At 40.2% G+C, this 18,549-nt stretch overlaps 1 protein-coding gene across 1 annotated transcript in view; it reads right to left on the reverse strand.

Annotated features, from left to right (window-relative positions):
- YIPF4 (Yip1 domain family member 4) overlaps window positions 1–18,549 on the reverse strand; it is a 66,439-nt gene that overhangs the window by 25,750 nt on the left and 22,140 nt on the right. Inside the window, exons 3-4 of the mRNA XM_053711844.1 lie at window positions 3,302–3,473; window positions 3,038–3,115 (exon numbers count right to left, since the gene is read on the reverse strand). Coding sequence (XP_053567819.1) covers window positions 3,038–3,115; window positions 3,302–3,473 — 250 coding nt within the window. The remainder of the gene's footprint in view (window positions 1–3,037; window positions 3,116–3,301; window positions 3,474–18,549) is intronic.

Below are 18,549 nucleotides of genomic sequence, written 5' to 3' on the forward strand. Positions count from 1 at the left end.
ATAAACGCTATATTTGAAGAGGAGTCAACAAGGCCTATGATGAAAGGTACACCCTTCCTACTGTGAAACACGGAGGTGGATCGCTGATGTGAATTTATGCTTACCTGATAAATTACTTTCTCCAACGGTGTGTCCGTTCCACGGCGTCATCCTTACTTGTGGGAATATCTCTTCCCCAACAGGAAATGGCAAAGAGTCCCAGCTCGTTTCTAGTTCCTCGAACCAGAACCACGCTGCTGTAGTGACAGGAACAATGCACGAAATGGGTTGTAGAAGGTAACCTTGCTGTACAAAAATCTTTTTAAGCAAACCTTCCAATTTTTTATCCATAGGATCTGTGAAAGCACAGCTATCCTCGATAGGAATAGTAGTGCGCTTGTTTAGAGTAGAAACTGCCCCCTCGACCTTAGGGACTGTCTGCCATAAGTCCTTTCTGGGGTCGACCATAGGAAATAATTTCTTAAATATAGGAGGGGGAACAAAAGGTATGCCGGGCTTCTCCCACTCCTTATTCACTATGTCCGCCACCCGCTTGGGTATAGGAAAAGCGTCGGGTGCACCGGAACCTCTAGGAACTTGTCCATCTTGCATAATTTTTCTGGAATGACCAAGTTGTCACAATTATCCAGAGTAGATAACACCTCCTTAAGCAGTGCGCGGAGATGTTCTAATTTAAATTTAAATGTCACAACATCAGGTTCAGCCTGTTGAGAAATTTTTCCTGAATCTGAAATTTCCCCATCTGACAAAACCTCCCTCATGGCCCCTTCAGATTGGTGTGAGGGTATGACAGAACAATTATCATCAGTGCCCTCCTGCTCTTCAGTGTTTAAAACAGAGCAATCGCGCTCTCTCTGATATGCAGGCATTTTGGATAAAATATTTGCTATGGAGTTATCCATTACAGCCGTCAATTGTTGCATGGTAATAAGCACTGGCGCGCTAGAAGTACTAGGGGCCTCCTGCGTGGGCAAAACTGGCGTAGACACAGAAGGAGATGATGTAGAACCATGTCTACTCCCTTCATCTGAGGAATCATCTTGGGCAATTTCATTATCTGTGGCAGTACTGTCCTTACTTTGTTTGGACGCTATGGCACAATTATCACACAGTTTTGAAGGGGGAGACACATTGGCTTTCATACATATAGAACATAGCTTATCTGAAGGCACATACATGTTAAATAGGCTTAAACTTGTCAATAAAGCACAAAAACCGTTTTAAAACAAAACCGTTACTGTCTCTTTAAATTTTAAACAGAGCACACTTTATTACTGAATATGTGAAAAAATATGAAGGAATTGTTCATTTACCAAAATTTCACCACAGTGTCTTAAAGCATTAAAAGTATTGCACACCAATTTTCAGAGCTTTAACCCTTAAAATAACGAAACCGGAGCCGGTTACAGATTTAACCCCTATACAGTCCCAGCTACAGCCTTTGCTGTGACTTTACCAAGCCCAGAGGGGAATACGATACCAAATGACGCCTTTTAGGAATTTTTCCAACTACTTTCAGGTCCTCACACATGCATCTGCATGTCTTGCTCTCAAAAACAACTGCGCAGTAATGGCGCGAAAATGAGGCTCAGCCTACAACTGGGAAGGCCCTTCCTGACTGGAAAAGGTGTCTAACATAGTGCCTGACGTTAAAAAACGTTCCCCAAGTTTATAAGTGTGAATTATCAGCATAAACATGTATAAAATGTCCAAATAAAGCAATCGATTTAGCCCATAAAAGTGTCTACCAGTTTTATAGCCCATATTAAGCCCTTTATTCTGTTTGAGACTAAGAAAATGGCTTACCGGTCCCCATGAGGGGAAATGACAGCCTTCCAGCATTACACAGTCTTGTTAGAAATATGGCTAGTCATACCTTAAGCAGAAAAGTCTGCTAACTGTTTCCCCCAACTGAAGTTACTTCATCTCAACAGTCCTATGTGGAAACAGCAATCGATTTTAGTTACTGTCTGCTAAAATCATCTTCCTCTCACAAACAGAAATCTTCATCCTTTTCTGTTTCAGAGTAAATAGTACATACCAGCACTATTTTAAAATAACAAACTCTTGATAGTAGAATAAAAAAAAAAAACTACAACTAAACACCACATACTCTTAACCATCTCCGTGGAGATGTTGCCTTTGCAACGGCAAAGAGAATGACTGGGGTGGGCGGAGCCTAGGAGGGACTATATGGCCAGCTTTGCTGGGACTCTTTGCCATTTCCTGTTGGGGAAGAGATATTCCCACAAGTAAGGATGACGCCGTGGACCGGACACACCAATGTTGGAGAAATCTGCATTCATCAGCGCGGAAACTGCGCATGGGACATACTTGGACATTCCAACACGACAATGATCCTAAACACAAGGCCAAGTCAACCTGTCATTGGCTACAGCAGAAGGTGGCCATCTTAGTCTCCTGACCTCAATATCATTGAGCCACTCTGGGGAGATCTCAAACGTGCAGTTCATGCAAGACAGACCAAGAATTTACAGGAACTGGAGGCTTTTTGCCAGGAAGAATGGGCAACTTTACCATCTGAGAAAATAAAGAGCCTCATCCACAAATATCACAAAAGACTTCAAGCTGTCATTGATGTTAAAGGGGGCAATACACGGTATTAAGAACTGGGGTATGTAAACTTTTGATCAGGGTCATTTGGGTAGTTTATGTTGTCATTATGATTTAAAAAGAATAAACACAGTTGATTGATAATAAATGGCTTCAGCCAAACACTAAGCATGAGTGAAAGAAAAGTTTTTGTGTTATCATTCATATTCTCTGAAAAATGGCCAAGAAATCAAATTCTGCCAGGGTATGTAAATTTATGAGCACAAGTGTGTGTGTGTGTGTATGTTTTTGTGTTATCATTCATATTCTCTGAAAAATGGCCAAAAAATCAAATTCTGCCAGGGTATGTAAATTTATGAGCACAAGTGTGTGTGTTTTTATATATATATATATATATATATATATATATATATATATATATATATATTATTATTTTTTTAATTAGAAAGATCAAGATACTCACATCTCCTCCAAGTACCCTAGCAAGAAGAAAAATTGTCAGCGATCCAAATATCCAAATTGTGATTATCCAAGATACGACCTTTAAAAGGAAAAAATATAACTCTGTGAGAGTAGCATGATGATTTCAGTATTATATTATAAAAATAGAAACTCTGAAGATTACACTTTCTACAAGAGTTTGGTTAATATGGAAAAAGGAAAAAACATCAGGCTAAAGTTTTATAAAGAATGTTCCAAACAAAATAATGTTACACAGTATACTCACTCTGAACTGACCGTACAAAGAGATCATCGAAAAAAACAGAACAACTGCTAGTGGGCCCCAAAAATCAGGGTTGTCCTTTACAACTTGTCTGTTAAACCCAAGAGATGGCATTGGCATCAGAACACAGCGGATTTTGTAGTAAATGTCTTTAAGATCAATGTCTAGTTCTTCCCTAGAAATAGAACACATATCAGTAATAGGTATCTGACCCTGAAATAGTTAAAAGAGAAACTATAGGCATATCAAAGAAAAGCCCTTTCAATATGTTAAAATTATGTTTAAATTGACAATAATAATAATGTTTTTTACATTTAAAAGGGATATGAAACCCAAACATTTTCTTTTGTGATTCAGACAGAGCATACGATTTAATAAGTTTCTAATTAAACTATCATAAAATTTGCTTTGTTCCCATGATATTCTGTGTTGAGATACCTAGGTAGGCATCTTGAGAACTAAATGGCAGGAAATAGTGCTGCCATCTAGTGTTCTTGCAAATGGATAACATTCTTCCAAAACTGTTGCCGTATAGTGCTCCAGAAATGGGCCGGCATCTATACATATGTGCCTGCTTTTCAACAAATGATACCAAGTGAATGAAGAAAAATTGGTAATACAAGTAAATTAGAAAGTTCTTTAACCCCTTAAGGACCAAGGACGTACGCCACACGTCCTCAAAAAAAATACAGTTAATGACCGAGGACGTGTGGCGTACGTCCTTGGTCTGGAAAGCAGCTGGAAGCAATCCTTCTCGCTTCCAGCTGCTTTCCAGTTATTGCAGTGATGCCTCGATATCGAGGCATCCTGCAATAACCCCCCTTGGCCATCCGATGCAGAGAGAGCCACTCTGTGGCCCTCTCTGCACCGGACATCGGTGGCCAGTATCGTTGGTGGGTGGGAGTCTGGGAGGCGGGTGGGCGGCCATCGGTGTGCCGGCTAAAGTGGAGGGGGGCGGGATCGGGGGCGGGATAGGTGGGAGCGCGCGCGTGCACGGGGCGGGAGCGGGAGGGAACCGCTACACTGCAGAAAAATAAATGGTAATACAAGAAAAACAAAAACAAATTTAAATAAATAAACAATCTAAGGGATCTGGAAGGGGTGGGGGGTTGATCTGGGGGGGGGGAAGCTACACTACAGAAAAGGGCAATTAAATAAAACAAACAAACACTTTTTTTTACTAAACTGGGTACTGGCAGACAGCTGCCAGTACCCAAGATGGCGCCCATTAAGGCAGAGGGGGAGGGTTAGAGATCTGTTTGGTGGGGGATCAGTGAGGTTGGGGGCTAAGGGGGGATCCTACACAGTAGCATATGTAAATATGCTAATAAAAAAAACAAAAACAAATATAGCTTTTATTTTAGTACTGGCAGAGTGTCTGCCAGTACTTAAGATGGCGGGGACAATTGTGGGGTGGGGGAGGGAAGAGAGCTGTTTGGGAGGGATCAGGGGGTCTGATGTTTCAGGTGGGAGGCTGAGCTTTACACTAAAGCTAAAATTAATCCTACAAGCTACATAATTAACCCCATCACTGCTAGCCATAATACACGTCTGATGCGCAGCGGCATTTGGCGGCCTTCTAATTACCAAAAAGCAATGCCAAAGCCATATATGTCTGCTATTTCTGAACAAAGGGGATCCCAGAGAAGCATTTACAACTATTTGTGCCATAATTGCACAAGCTGTTTGTAAATGATTTCAGTGAAAAACCTAAAATTGTGAAAAATGTAACTTTTTTTTAATTTGATCGAATTTGGCGGTGAAATGGTGGCATGAAATATACCAAAATTGGCCTAGTTCAATACTTGGGGTTGTGTACTACACTACACTAAAGTTAAAATTACCTCTAAAAGTTCCCTACATGCTCCCTAATTAACCCCTTCACTACTGGACATAATACAGCGCAGTGGCATTTAGCAGCCTTCTAATTGCTAAAAAGCAATGCCAAAGCCATATATGTCTGCAAATTCTGAACAAAGGGGATCCCAGAGAAGAATTTACACCATTTAAGCCATAATTGCACAAGCTGTTTGTAAATAATTTCAGTGAGAAACCAAAAGTTTGTGAAAAAATTAGTGAAAAAGTGAACGATTTTTTTGTATTTAATCGCATTTGGCGGCGAAATGATGGCATGAAATATACCAAAATGGGCCTAGATTAATACTTTGGGATGTCTACTAAAAAAAAAATATATACATGTCAATGGATATTCAGAGATTCCTGAAAGGTATTAGTGTTCTAATGTAACTAGCACTAATTTTGAAAAATAATGGTTAGGAAATAGCCATATAAGTCTGCTATTTCTGAACAAAGGGGATCCCAGAGAAGAATTTACAAACATTTAAGCCATAATTTCACAAGCAGTTTGTCAATAATTTCAGTGAGAAACCAAAAGTTTGTGAAAAAATTAGTAAAAAAGTGAACGATTTTTTGTATTTAATTGCATTTGGCGGTGAAATGGTGGCATGAAACATACCAAAATTGGCCTAGATGAATACTTTGGGATGTCTACTAAAAAAAATATATATACATGTCAATGGATATTCAGGGATTCCTGAAAGATATCAGTGTCCCAATGTAACTAGCACTAATTTTGAAAAATAATGGTTTGGAAATAGCAAAGTGCTACTTGTATTTATGGCCCTATAACTTACAAAAAAAGCAAAGAACATGTAAACATTGGGTATTTCTAAACTCAGGACAAAATTTAGAAACTATTTAGCATGGTTGTTTTTTGGTGGTTGTAGATGTGTAACAGATTTTGGGGGTCAAAGTTAGAAAAAGTTTTTTTCCATTTTTTTCCTCATATTTTATAATTTTTTTTATAGTAAATTATAAGATATGATGAAAATAATGGTATCTTTCGAAAGTCCATTTAATGGCGAGAAAAACGGTATATAATATATGTGGGTACAGTAAATGAGTAAGAGGAAAATTACAGCTAAACACAAACACCGCAAAAATGTAAAAATAGCCTTGGTCCCAAACGGACAGAAAATGGAAAAGTGCTGTGGTCATTAAGGGGTTAAAGTGAAGGTCAATTTTGACAAATTAGTGCCCGGTTTTTAATAATCCTATTAAAAACAAGGGCACTTTAATTCATCAAAATTTACATTTCAAGCATTTTCTTCAAAAACGTACCTTTTAATCCTGAGAGCCAATGCAGCGCTTCCTCCGCCCGTCGCAAGTCCTCTTTGCAGGTCCAAAATGACGAATCTGGCTTTATCCAATCACGGCGTTCCCTTAGGCCATGATCCCCCCCCGGTGGGAACACAGTGATTCGAGGAAGCCGGATTCGTCATTTCTGACGTAAGCAGAGGCTTATGACGGCCAGGGGAATCGATGGAGCAGCTTTCAGGATTAAAATGTAAGTTTTTGAAGAAAAATCTTGAAATGTCAATTTTGATGAATTAAAGTTCCCTTGTTTTTAATATGAATCATGAAAGAAACATTTTGGGTTTCATATCACTTTAAACAAACTAGTATGAAACGCATGTTCGTATGCAGCTTGCATCTAGGTATTCCCTGCTCACTGGGAAGTAGAGGCAACTCGAACACCTATGGGTGATGGGGGAAACCAGACGTGGACTCCTTGCCCAGTGTGCTTAGAGGAATGTGGCTGCACCTCACTGACGAGGCCCATAGGAGGCCGAAACGATCGTCTGGGGTTGTCATGTTCCTTGTTCAGAGGAGAATTGCCTGGTATTTCGGGGCTGGACTGACCTTACTTGGCGGGATCAGACTGATATACTTCAGGAAAGTTTTCTTCTGTGAAAAGCACACTGGTCTAAAAGAGGCTGCTTCCGGGTGGTAAATCGCCATAGAACAAGCCACTGAGCTGTTGTTCGTTCCTGGTAGAGCGCTTCTCTCTTTGTATGCAAATTATTATGACCCTGGGGAAGTCTCCCTATGGGTGATGGGGGAAACCAGACGTGGACTCCTTGCCCAGTGTGCTTAGAGGAATGTGGCTGCACCTCACTGACGAGGCCCATAGGAGGCCGAAACGATCGTCTGGGGTTGTCATGTTCCTTGTTCAGAGGAGAATTGCCTGGTATTTCGGGGCTGGACTGACCTTACTTGGCGGGATCAGACTGATATACTTCAGGAAAGTTTTCTTCTGTGAAAAGCACACTGGTCTAAAAGAGGCTGCTTCCGGGTGGTAAATCGCCATAGAACAAGCCACTGAGCTGTTGTTCGTTCCTGGTAGAGCGCTTCTCTCTTTGTATGCAAATTATTATGACCCTGGGGAAGTCTCCCTATGGGTGATGGGGGAAACCAGACGTGGACTCCTTGCCCAGTGTGCTTAGAGGAATGTGGCTGCACCTCACTGACGAGGCCCATAGGAGGCCGAAACGATCGTCTGGGGTTGTCATGTTCCTTGTTCAGAGGAGAATTGCCTGGTATTTCGGGGCTGGACTGACCTTACTTGGCGGGATCAGACTGATATACTTCAGGAAAGTTTTCTTCTGTGAAAAGCACACTGGTCTAAAAGAGGCTGCTTCCGGGTGGTAAATCGCCATAGAACAAGCCACTGAGCTGTTGTTCGTTCCTGGTAGAGCGCTTCTCTCTTTGTATGCAAAATGTCAATTTTGATGAATTAAAGTTCCCTTGTTTTTAATATGAATCATGAAAGAAACATTTTGGGTTTCATATCACTTTAAACAAACTAGTATGAAACGCATGTTCGTATGCAGCTTGCATCTAGGTATTCCCTGCTCACTGGGAAGTAGAGGCAACTCGAACAGCTGTATTAGCTGACAAGGACACACTGCTAAAAAGCGTGGCACAGAAACATTAGATTTGTTTAATAGTTTTTTAAATGCAGTATATATTTTTTGAAACCTCAACAAAGAAAATGTCTCTTTTAAATAAAAAGAATAGGTATATTTTACGCACATAAAAATAACTGGAAAAAAAAGTAAAAAATCAAATAGATTTCGTAAAAGGGACAAGTCAAGTAAAAACCTTCAAATGTGCTTCTATTACTCGATTTGCTCTGTTCTCTTAGTATCCTTTGTTAAAGTGTAAACCTGGGTAGGTTGATAAGGTTAGGTGTCCACGGGTCTAGCATTACATTTTTTCCCCCAGAACCTATTTAAAGAGCACACCACCTTGCTAATTTTATGCACTACCCAGGTACATTTTAGGAGAATTTTAAACTAAAATTAGCTAATCTTTCTAATGTTTTTTTGAACAATTTATCATTAAATCAATTTATGTGCTTTGTATAACTTCAAGGGTCAAAATTTAAATGCACATAGATGAATTACATCTTTGAATAGGAACATATTTGCAATAATGCTGCTAGTAAAAGTTTTAGCGTTAACATTTTTCTTGCACGTGCATGTGAAGCATAGCTAGATATTCTCAGTGTACCAGCCTTTTAAATGCTGCAGCTGCTCAGAGCACCAGTGGGGCTTGTATCATGTCAGCAATTAACCGAGTCATTACCAGATGATACAAGCACCTTAGGCTCACTGAGCAAGTGCTGTGTTTAAAATGCTGGTGCACGGTGCATACGTAGATAGACTTTTGAAACAGCTATAACTTTTATTAGAAGCATTTTTGCAAATACATGTATATTACAAACATGCTTCTACTCCAAATTGAAATGCATCCATGTGGATTCCTATTTTGCATGGAATATCCTTTTAATTTACAGAAAATATTTTACGTTTTTAAAAAAGTATTACGATGTCCCCACCTGGCTTATTCATAATGCCACCCGGATGGCAAAACATTCTGTGGAGAAGACTTTCTGTGGCATCGGTGTTTGTGACAATATAGATCATTTGTTGTAAACACTGCTGTCAGAGTGCTGAAGACACATGCATGCTCCTAGGTATCTGTATTTTTTCCAAAATTAGTCATTCATTATATATTGCACTTTTACACTAATAAATCCAGCGCCAAAATGAGCTGAATGCTGCTGCATGTGGCCATATTTGTCATTTGTTTCTATAACAAATGCTGATTTCTGAATAAATGCACAAATCTACTCCTTAACCTACATTACCAACAAAGGATACAAAGAGAACAAATGAATTTTGATGAGATGTAAATTGGCAATTTTCTAGATATCAACTGACATCCTAGCACGGCTATTGGTTTAGAGGTGGAAACGTCACCTCATTGGAGAAGAGCGCTGTGCCATGGTCGGCGGCGCTGAGTTTAGCGATCTACTTGCCGCACAGATAGGGTAAGTTTAACACAGTTTTTTTAGTAAGTGATGACTGAAACGAATGTTTATTTTTAGTGATGGTAAATCCTAGCGTTATTTTATATGCTTGGATTTACCATCACTTTAAGGATCAAATTAAGAGGATTACTTAATTTCATATTAATTAAGATATGATGTGAAGAGAGAGAGAGGGGAAAGGGAAGAGATAGATATGGCTAATTGGTGCCTGCACACATTTGACTCTTGTGATTGTCTAAATAAATATTTTCAGCTTCCTGTCAGTAGTGAAATGTGTCCCTTCAGCAATGGACAACAAGAGAATGAAGAAAATTTGAATTGGTGACTAAATTTGAAAACTTGTTTAACTTCTGTATTGAATATAAAAAAAAAAAAAAAAAAAAAAAATAATAATAATTTGCATTTTAGAACACACACAATCGTGTCTGTCTGTGTATTTGGTTTGGTTTTTGACTTGGTGGGAAATTTTTTTAATATTTTTTTTTTTTTTTTAAATGCTTATGAAAAAGTCTGGATTTCAGAATAATTCTGGATTTGGGAATATGTACATGTATCAGTAAATGTTTATAAAATAAAAAGACTTGGAAGTTTTTTTTTTTTTTAATTATTTTAACTGCATGCTCTGCTCCTGCCATGAAAATGTATTGTGTACTTTAATGTCCCTTTAACATAATCTTACACATTAAAGAAAAAAAGAAAAAACTTTGCAGACTACATTAAAGGGGCAGTCTACAACAGAATTGTTATTTTTTAATTTGTTTGAAAGATAATGCCTTTACTACCCATTCTCCAGCTTTGCATAACCAACATTGTTATATTAACCCCTTAACGCCCTTAGGATGTTCTATGCCGTCCTAACCTCACTGGGCTTTAACGCCCTTAGGAGAGCATAGAACGTCCTAGCCTTTGGGCTAAACTAAAGCCAAAATGCGCTTCCCGAATGGGATTGTGGGCTGGAGGGGGCGTGTCTAGCATCATAGGCACTCACTCCAGACACGATCCCATCATTGAAATTACACGATTGTATGAGCGATTGCATGAGTTCAATTTTTAACTTATATGTCTACATCAGAACTTTGTTCTGATGTAGACATATAAGTCCGGCCGTTAAGGAGTTAATATACTTTATAACATTTAAACCTCTAAATTTCTGCCGGTTTGTAAGCCACTACAGACAGCCTCTTATCACATGCTTTTTTATTAGCCTTTCACAACAAGGGACTGCTAATTCATGTGAGTAATATAGATACCATTGTGGTCACGCCCGTTGGAGTTGTTTATGACACAGCACAAAAAAAAAAAAAAAAAAAAAAAAAAAAAAAAAAACCACCATCCTCTAACATTCTTTTAAAAAAAACCTGGGTGCACCTAATAAAAACATAATTTATGCTTACCTGATCAATTCCTTTCTCCTGTAGTGTAGTCAGTCCACGGGTCATCATTACTTATGGGATATTAACTCCTCCCCAACAGGAAGTGCAAGAGGATCACCCAAGCAGAGCTGCTATATAGCTCCTCCCCTCTACGTCACACCCAGTCATTCGACCAAGAACCAAACGAGAAAGGAGAAACTATAGGGTGCAGTGGTGACTGGAGTATAATTTAAAAATTTAGACCTGCCTTAAAAAACAGGGCGGGCCGTGGACTGACTACACTACAGGAGAAAGGAATTTATCAGGTAAGCATAAATTATGTTTTCTCCTGTTAAGTGTAGTCAGTCCACGGGTCATCATTACTTATGGGATACCAATACCAAAGCTAAGTACACGGATGACGGGAGGGACAGGCAGGATCTCTATACGGAAGGAACCACTGCCTGAAGAACCTTTCCCCCAAAAACAGCCTCCGAAGAAGCAAAAGTGTAAAATTTGGAAAAAGTATGAAGAGAAGACCAAGTTGCAGCCTTGCAAATCTGTTCAACAGAGGCCTCGTTCTTAAAGGCCCAAGTGGAAGCCACAGCTCTAGTAGAATGAGCTGTAATCCTTTCAGGAGGTTGCTGTCCAGCAGTCTCATAGGCTAAACGTATTATGCTACGAAGCCAAAAGGATAGAGAGGTAGCAGATGCTTTTTGACCTCTCCTCTGTCCAGAATAAACGACAAACAGGGAAGAAGTTTGTCGAAAATCTTTAGTTGCCTGTAAATAAAATTTCAGGGCACGGACTACATCTAGATTGTGCAGAAGTCGTTCCTTCTTTGAAGGGGGGTTAGGACACAATGATGGAACAACAATCTCTTGATTGATATTCTTGTTAGTGACTACCTTAGGTAAGAACCCAGGTTTAGTACGCAGAACTACCTTATCTGAATGAAAAATCAGATACGGAGAATCACAATGTAAGGCTGATAATTCAGAGACTCTACGAGCCGAGGAAATAGCCATTAAAAACAGAACTTTCCAAGATAACAGCTTGATATCAATGGAGTGAAGGGGTTCAAACGGAACACCCTGTAAAACGTTAAGAACTAAGTTTAAGCTCCACGGCGGAGCAACAGATTTAAACACAGGCTTAAGCCTGGCCAAAGCCTGACAAAAAGCCTGAACGTCTGGAACTTCTGACAGACGCTTGTGTAAAAGGATGGACAGAGCTGAGATCTGTCCTTTTAACGAACTAGCAGATAAACCCTTTTCTAAACCTTCTTGTAGAAAAGACAATATCCTAGGAATCCTAACCTTACTCCATGAGTAACCCTTGGATTCGCACCAGTGTAAGTATTTACGCCATATCTTATGGTAAATTTTCCTGGTAACAGGTTTCCTAGCCTGTATTAAGGTATCAATTACTGGCTCTGAAAATCCACGCTTTGATCAAATTAAGCGTTCAATTTCCATGCAGTCAGCTTCAGAGAAATTAGATTTTGATGTTTGAAAGGACCCTGAATTAGAAGGTCCTGTCTCAGAGGCAGAGACCAAGGTGGACAGGATGACATGTCCACTAGATCTGCATACCAGGTCCTGCGTGGCCACGCAGGCGCTATTAGAATCACTGATGCTTTCTCCTGTTTGATCCTTGCAATCAAACGAGGAAGCATCGTGAAGGGTGGAAACACATAAGCCATCCTGAAGGTCCAAGGTGCTGTCAAGGCATCTATCAGGACTGCTCCCGGGTCCCTGGACCCGTAACGAGGAAGCTTGGCGTTCCGGCGAGACGCCATGAGATCCATATCTGGTTTGCCCCAACGTCGAAGTATTTGGGCAAAGACCTCCGGATGAAGTTCCCACTCCCCCGGATGAAAAGTCTGGCGACTTAGGAAATCCGCCTCCCAGTTGTCCACTCCTGGGATGTGGATCGCCGACAGGTGGCAAGAGTGAGACTCTGCCCAGCGAATTATCTTTGATACTTCCATCATCGCTAGGGAACTTCTTGTCCCTCCCTGATGGTTGATGTAAGCCACAGTCGTGATGTTGTCTGACTGAAACCTGATAAACCTCAGAGTTGCTAACTGAGGCCAAGCCAGTAGGGCATTGAGAACTGCTCTCAATTCCAGAATGTTTATTGGAAGGAGACTCTCCTCTTGAGTCCATGATCCCTGAGCCTTCAGGGAATTCCAGACAGCGCCCCAACCTAGAAGGCTGGCGTCTGTAGTTACAATTGTCCAGTCTGGCCTGCTGAAGGGCATCCCCCTGGACAGATGTGGCCGAGAAAGCCACCATAGAAGAGAATCTCTGGTCTCCTGATCCAGATTCAGCGTAGGGGACAAATCTGAGTAATCCCCATTCCACTGACTTAGCATGCACAATTGCAGCGGTCTGAGGTGCAGGCGTGCAAAAGGAACTATGTCCATTGCCGCTACCATTAAGCCGATTACCTCCATGCATTGAGCCACTGACGGGTGTTGAATGGAATGAAGGGCACGGCAAGCATTTAGAAGCTTTGTTAACCTGTCCTCTGTCAGGTAAATTTTCATTTCTACAGAATCTATAAGAGTCCCCAAGAAGGGAACTCTTGTGAGTGGTAAGAGAGAACTCTTCTCCTCGTTTACTTTCCACCCATGTGATCTCAGAAATGCCAGTACTAACTCTGTATGAGACTTGGCAGTTTGAAAGCTTGACGCTTGTATCAGAATGTCGTCTAGGTACGGAGCTACCGAAATTCCTTGCGGTCTTAGTACCGCCAGAAGAGAGCCCAGAACCTTTGTAAAGATTCTTGGAGCCGTAGCCAACCCGAAGGGAAGAGCTACAAACTGGTAATGTTTGTCTAGGAAGGCAAACCTTAGATACCGGTAATGTTCTCTGTGAATCGGTATGTGAAGGTAAGCATCCTTTAAATCCACTGTGGTCATGTACTGACCTCTTTGGATCATGGGTAAGATTGTCCGAATAGTTTCCATCTTGAATGATGGAACCCTTAGGAATTTGTTTAGGATCTTTAAATCCAATATTGGTCTGAAGGTTCCCTCTTTTTTGGGAACCACAAACAGGTTTGAGTAAAACCCTTGTCCGTGTTCCGACCGCGGAACTGGATGGATCACTCCCATTAGTAAAAGGTCTTGTACACAGCGTAGAAACGCCTCTTTCTTTATCTGGTTTGTTGACAACCTTGAAAGGTGAAATCTCCCTTGTGGAGGAGAAGCTTTGAAGTCCAGAAGATATCCCTGAGATATGATCTCTAACGCCCAGGGATCCTGGACATCTCTTGCCCAAGCCTGGGCGAAGAGAGAGAGTCTGCCCCCCACTAGATCCGTTACCGGATCGGGGGCCCTCACTTCATGCTGTCTTAGGGGCAGCAGCAGGCTTTCTGGCCTGCTTGCCCTTGTTCCAGGCCTGGTTAGGTTTCCAGCCTTGTCTGTAGCGAGCAACAGCTCCTTCCTGTTTTGGAGCAGAGGAAGTTGATGCTGCTCCTGCCTTGAAATTACGAAAGGCACGAAAATTAGACTGTCTAGCCCTGGGTTTGGCTCTGTCTTGAGGCAGGGCATGGCCTTTACCTCCCGTAATATCAGCGATAATTTCTTTCAAACCGGGCCCGAATAAAGTCTGCCCCTTGAAAGGTATGTTAAGTAGTTTCGATTTAGAAGTTACATCAGCTGACCAGGATTTTAGCCACAGCGCTCTGCGTGCCTGAATGGCGAATCCGGAATTCTTAGCCGTAAGTTTAGTTAAATGTACTAAGGCATCAGAAATAAATGAATTAGCTAGCTTAAGGGTTTTAAGCTTAAGTGAAATCTCATCTAATGTCGCTGAGTCAAGGGTGTCTTCCAGAGACTCAAACCAAAATGCTGCCGCAGCCGTGACAGGCACAATGCATGCAAGGGGTTGAAATATAAAACCTTGTTGAACAAACATTTTCTTAAGGTAACCCTCTAACTTTTTATCCATTGGATCTGAAAAAGCACAGCTATCCTCCACCGGTATAGTGGTACGCTTAGCTAAAGTAGAAACTGCTCCCTCCACCTTAGGGACCGTTTGCCATAAGTCCCGTGTGGTGGCGTCTATTGGAAACATTTTTCTGAATATAGGAGGGGGTGAGAAAGGTACACCGGGTCTGTCCCACTCCTTAGTAATAATTTCAGTAAGTCTCTTAGGTATAGGAAAAATGTCAGTACTCGTCGGTACCGCAAAATATTTATCCAACCTACACATTTTCTCTGGGATTTCAACTGTGTTACAATCATTCAGAGCCGCTAACACCTCCCCTAGCAATACACGGAGGTTTTCCAGCTTAAACTTAAAATTTGAAATGTCTGAATCCAATTTATTTGGATCAGATCCGTCACCCGCAGAATGAAGCTCTCCGTCCTCATGCTCTGCATATTGTGACGCAGTATCAGACATGGCCCTAGCATTATCAGTATACTCTGTTCCCAGAGTGATCTCGTTTACCTCTAAGTTCTGGCAATTTAGACAAAACTTCAGTCATAACATTAGCCATGTCTTGTAAAGTGATTTGTAATGGCCGCCCTGATGTACTTGGCGTTACAATATCACGCACCTCCTGAGCGGGAGATGCAGGTACTGACACGTGAGGCAAGTTAGTCGGCATAACTTCCCCCTCGTTGTCTGGTGAATGTTGCTTAACATGTACAGATTGACTTTTATTTAAAGTAGCATCAATGCAATTAGTACATAAATTTCTATTGGGCTCCACCTTGGCTTTTGAACATATTGCACAAAGAGTTTCCTCTGTGTCAGACATGTTTAAACAAACTAGCAATTAGACTAGCAAGCTTGGAAATACTTTTCAACTAAATTTACAAGCAATATGTAAAAGCGTTACTGTGCCTTTAAGAAGCACACAAAAACTGTCACAGTTGAATAACAATGAACCGGATTAGTTATATAAACCAAATTTAGCAAAGGATTGCACACATTAGCAATGGATGATTAACCCTTAATATCAGAAAAAAACGTATAACAATTGACAATATAAGCGTTTTTATCACAGTCAAGCACAGTCTCACAGGTCTGCTGTGAGTGATTACCTCCCTCAAAACTAGTTTTGAAGACCCCTGAGCTCTGTGGAGACGTCCTGGATCATGCAGGGAGAAAAGGACAGACTGTGACTGATTTTCTGATGCGTAGTAAAAGCGCCAAAATAGGCCCCTCCCACTCACACTACAACAGTGAGGGAAGCTCAGTAAACTGTTTTAATTTAAAACGACAGCCATGTGGAAAATAAAGCCCAAAACAATTTTCACCAAGTACCTCAGATAATTAAACGATTTAACATGCCAGTAAACGTTTAAAATCTAATATATGAAATGTCATTAAAAAGCCTGCTGCTAGTCGCTCACATTGCAAGTTAGGCTAAAAGTTATATGCATACAGTATTTTCCCAGTGAAGTGCCATTCCCCAGAAATACTTAAGTGTTAACATATATACATGTCAGCCTGATACCAGTTGCTACTACTGCATTTAAGGCTGTACTTACATTATATCGGTATTAGCAGTATTTTCAAAGTCAATTCCATTCCTTAGAAAATATTATACTGCAACATACCTCTTTGCAGGTGAACCTGCCCGCTGTCCCCTGATCTGAAGTTACCTTACTCCTCAGAATGGCCGAGAACAGCAAACGGATCTTAGTTACGTCCGCTAAGATCATATACAAAAAACTCAGGTAGATTCTTCTTCAAATTCTGCCTGAGAAGGAAACAACACACTCCGGTGTCGTTTAAAATAACAAACTTTTGATTGAAGATATAAAAAACTAAGTTTAATCACCACAGTCCTCTCACACATCCTATCTATTAGTTGGGTGCAAGAGAATGACTGGGTGTGACGTAGAGGGGAGGAGCTATATAGCAGCTCTGCTTGGGTGATCCTCTTGCACTTCCTGTTGGGGAGGAGTTAATATCCCATAAGTAATGATGACCCGTGGACTGACTACACTTAACAGGATAAATGTTATACTGCTAAGCAAATAAATATTGGGGCATAAATTGCAATTACACTGAAATAACAGACTGGATTTAAGGTACAGATTTATATACTTAAAGGTACATAAAACTCATAGCATACATCAGTCATTAAAGGGACATGAAGGCCAAATTTCAGATAGAGCATGTAATTTTAAACAACTTTGCAGTTTAGTTCTATCTAATTGCTTTGTTCTCTTGGTATCCTTAGTTGAAAAGCATACCTAGGTAGCCCCCCCCCATGCTGCTGATTGGTTGCTGTACATATATGTTTCAGGCTATTGGCTAACAGTACTGCATTGCTGCTTCTTCAACAAAGGATTTCAGTAGAAAGCAAATTATATAACGGACATAAATTTTAAAGTTTTATCTGAATCATGAAAGAAAAATTTTGGGTTTCTTAAAGGGATATTAAATAACAGAAGATTGTAATATCATAAGTTTATTATAGGTCGTTAAAAAAACAACAACTTTGTAATATACTTTCATTTATCTTCCTCCCTTTAATGTGTTTGTTTTCTAAATTCCACTGAATCTCTATAAAGTAATCAGCACCGTCATGTTTGAACTTGAGTTTTCCCCTTATCTATCTTTCCTTCTGATGAAAATTAGGGGCAGATTAAAAAAAAAAAAAAAAAAAAAAAAACAGATAAACAAGGTTGTGTGGAACATAGGATTATCTAAAAAGTTTTTTTTGTTTTTTTTTTAAATCTCCACCTCCAACTCCATCATAACATCTTAATATATATTAAAGGTATAGTAAACGCCAAAAATGTTATTGTTTAAAAAAAAAAAAAACAAACATAGATAATCCCTTTATTTACTATTTCTCAGTTTTGCATAACCAACACTGTATAGAAATATACTTTTTATCTCTCTAATTACCATGTATCTAAGCCTCTGCAGACTCCCTCATTATCTCAGATCTTCTGACAGACTTGCATTTCAGGCAATTAGTGCTGACTCTTAAATAACTTCACGTGCATGTGCACAATGTTTTCTTTATGAAACACATGAACTAACGCCCTCTAGCTGTGAAAAAAACAAAACGTATGCTTACCCGTCTTGTTTCTCCCTCCCTTTCCATTCTGTTTCTCCCTCCCTTTCCATTCTGTGTCCTCTAGCTTGGATATTGGTTTCAACTAGAAATTAGAATGGGTTTGTGGACTCTCCATGCCATTGGAAAAGAAAACAAAATGTATGCTACCTGATAAATTATTTTCTTTCCTGGCATGGAGAGTCCACAAATCCATTATAATTACTAGTGGGAATTCAACTACTGACCACCAGGAGGAGGAAAAGAACACCCCAGCAAAGCTTTAAGTATCACTCCCACTCCCATAAACCCCCAGTCATTCAGTCAAGGGAATACAGAAAGAGAAGAGGACACAAAGGGTATAGAGGTGCCTGAAGTTTAGAAAAATTAATAAGCCGTCTTTTACTTAGACAAGGGTGGGTTGTGGACTCTCAATGCCAGGAAAGAAAATAATTTATCAGGTAAGCATAACATTTTGTTTTCTTTCCAATGGCATGGAGAGTCCACAAATCCATTCTAATTTCTTGTGGGAACCAATACCCAAGCTAGAGGACACAAATTGGAAAAGGAGGGAGAAACAAGACAGGCAGACCTAAACTGAGGGCACCATCACTTGAAGAACTATTTCTCCTAAAGGAAGCCTCAGCTGAGACAAAAACATT

This window comes from Bombina bombina, chromosome 4 (assembly GCF_027579735.1).
Source record: "Bombina bombina isolate aBomBom1 chromosome 4, aBomBom1.pri, whole genome shotgun sequence".
Taxonomy (NCBI): Eukaryota; Metazoa; Chordata; class Amphibia; order Anura; family Bombinatoridae; genus Bombina; species Bombina bombina.